General features: G+C 49.6%; 1 protein-coding gene across 1 annotated transcript in view; it reads left to right on the forward strand.

The window, feature by feature from the left end:
- Positions 1–4: 4 nt before the first annotated feature.
- The window catches only part of NR2E1 (nuclear receptor subfamily 2, group E, member 1), a gene marked incomplete at its 5' end in the record, with an annotated part of 11,550 nt that continues 9,451 nt past the window's right edge, over positions 5–2,103 (forward strand). Inside the window, 2 exons of the mRNA XM_009709995.1 lie at positions 5–199; positions 1,480–1,626. Coding sequence (XP_009708297.1) covers positions 5–199; positions 1,480–1,626 — 342 coding nt within the window. The remainder of the gene's footprint in view (positions 200–1,479; positions 1,627–2,103) is intronic.

Below are 2,103 nucleotides of genomic sequence, written 5' to 3' on the forward strand. Positions count from 1 at the left end.
GACGATACGGAAGCAGGTGGCCCTCTACTTCCGCGGGCACAAGGAGGAGAGCGGTGGTGCCCCACATTTCCCTGCCGCCGCCCTGCCGGCACCTGCCTTCTTCACCGCCGTCTCCCAGCTGGAGCCCCACAGCCTGGAGCTCGTCGCTGGCACCCCCGAGAGGCAGGCTCTGGTGGGCCTGGCACAACCCACCCCAAAGGTCAGCACCCACCCCAGCTCCCCAGCCCAGTGGGCCTGCAGACCTCACTGCTGGGTTGCCTGCAAGCCGCCAGCTCCTTCCTGCCTCTGGGGTACATGTGGCAAAGAGCAAGGCTTGAGGCCTTGTGGGTTGCGTTGGGGACTCTTTCGTTATGCCCCTAAAAGCTCTGAAGATACAAGGTATGAGGGGTAGGAGGCCCTCTGCAGAAGGGGCCTGATCACCTACTCTGTACAAACCTCATCCCTCCTACATCCTTACACCTTCATGGCTGCAGAGGATGGGCCTGGAGGCCATCCACAAGTCAGTTTTAAACCTTGTTTCATGAGGAATGCAACCGCTGAGTTTTCTTCAGCAAAATGCCCATCTCCACAGTGGTGTAGTCCAGAAAGGACTGTCTGTACTGACCAGAGCCTGCAGGTTGTCCACACAAATGTGTCTAAGCTGGCTCTACGCTTCTTGGTTGTGACATGTCTTAAACAGCCCAGTGGAAGCAGTGCTGTGGCCCCACCTGCACAGGAATTAGCTATAAGGTGATGTTTTTCATTAATCCATTTGCAATGGCATTTTGCATATTTACAGCACCTAGAAAATCACAGAAGAGCCTGCTTAAATAGTTCTGCATTTTCAGAGTTGGTAGTTTGGCAGAATCCATCATGAACATGATCACAACATACAGTTTTATATTGTAATTTTGGAAAATACTGGATCAGAAATTATTTGGCAAGAAAACATAGCACATGCTTCAAAATGTAACTCCATTTCAACCCTACACAGCCTCTAGGTAGTTATGCTTAGCTCTACACACCTGCTTACAGCCTGTTGCAGTCAGGGAGCTAGATGAAGGTTAAGGCTAAGGTTAAGGTTAAGCTGCTAAGCAAGGCTGGAGTCCAAAATCAGCTTCTGAAGCACGGGTTACAAACCACAAATTCTTAATCGAATTTGTACTCTTCTAACCCTGCTACCAGAAGTGTGCTATTGTGTAAACAGAGTAAAGGATGCCATTGCATTTCGGTAACTTTTTTCCCCTGATGTAATAATTTCATTTTCCCTTCAACCTCCTCCAGAGAACAGTTTCTGTAGTACAGCTCACCCACACAGATGCAAAGAGCGGTTTGGAGCCAGCCCACTGAAAGCATTGCCCTCTGCTTGCAGAATAAGAAAGTGCACGCTCTGTTTTGGGCTTGAGCATGATGCACGGAATGGCAGCTGTAGGGGAGAGGAAGAGGAGGTTGCCTTGGTGACATTGTATGAAGTTGCTTTATTTTCTTTTTTGACGTTAGTACCCACACGAAGTCAACGGTACCCCTATGTATCTCTATGAAGTGGCCACCGAATCCGTCTGCGAGTCAGCAGCCAGACTTCTGTTCATGAGCATCAAGTGGGCCAAGAGTGTCCCAGCCTTCTCTACCCTGTCCTTACAAGACCAGGTAAGGCACCTGCGCTGGGAGTGGCATCGCCCTGGCCTGCCGGCTAAAGAAGGCTCAGAGCTCATATTGAGTCCTGAAACTTCAGCCCCAGACCTTCAACTCTGTAACGGACTTCAGCAGTTCTGAACTTCAGGGCAGAGTTTGGGTCTGTCCCTGAAACCCAGCCAGTGATTTAGGAATGGCTTTCCTCCAACTTCTAATTCATGAAGCAAGTGAAAATGAAGCCAGAAAAAAAATCTTGTATAAAGCGAATATTATGGGAGGACCAGTCATAGAGGAAAAGTCAGCAGGCTGCAGACCAAGCTCAGCGTGCCAAAACTGCTTCTCTCCTTGGGGGACAACTTTCCCCTCCATAAAATGGGGAACAGCATCTTGCTGTTTTGGGATGAGGAGTGCTTAGTTAAGCATATGGCCTCAGGATACGACTGAGGTGATTTCTGAAGACTATTCCTCTCCTCTCTCCTCTCTCCTCTCTCC

The sequence above is a fragment of the Cariama cristata genome, unplaced genomic scaffold (assembly GCF_000690535.1).
Source record: "Cariama cristata isolate BGI_N322 unplaced genomic scaffold, ASM69053v1 scaffold28571, whole genome shotgun sequence".
Taxonomy (NCBI): Eukaryota; Metazoa; Chordata; class Aves; order Cariamiformes; family Cariamidae; genus Cariama; species Cariama cristata.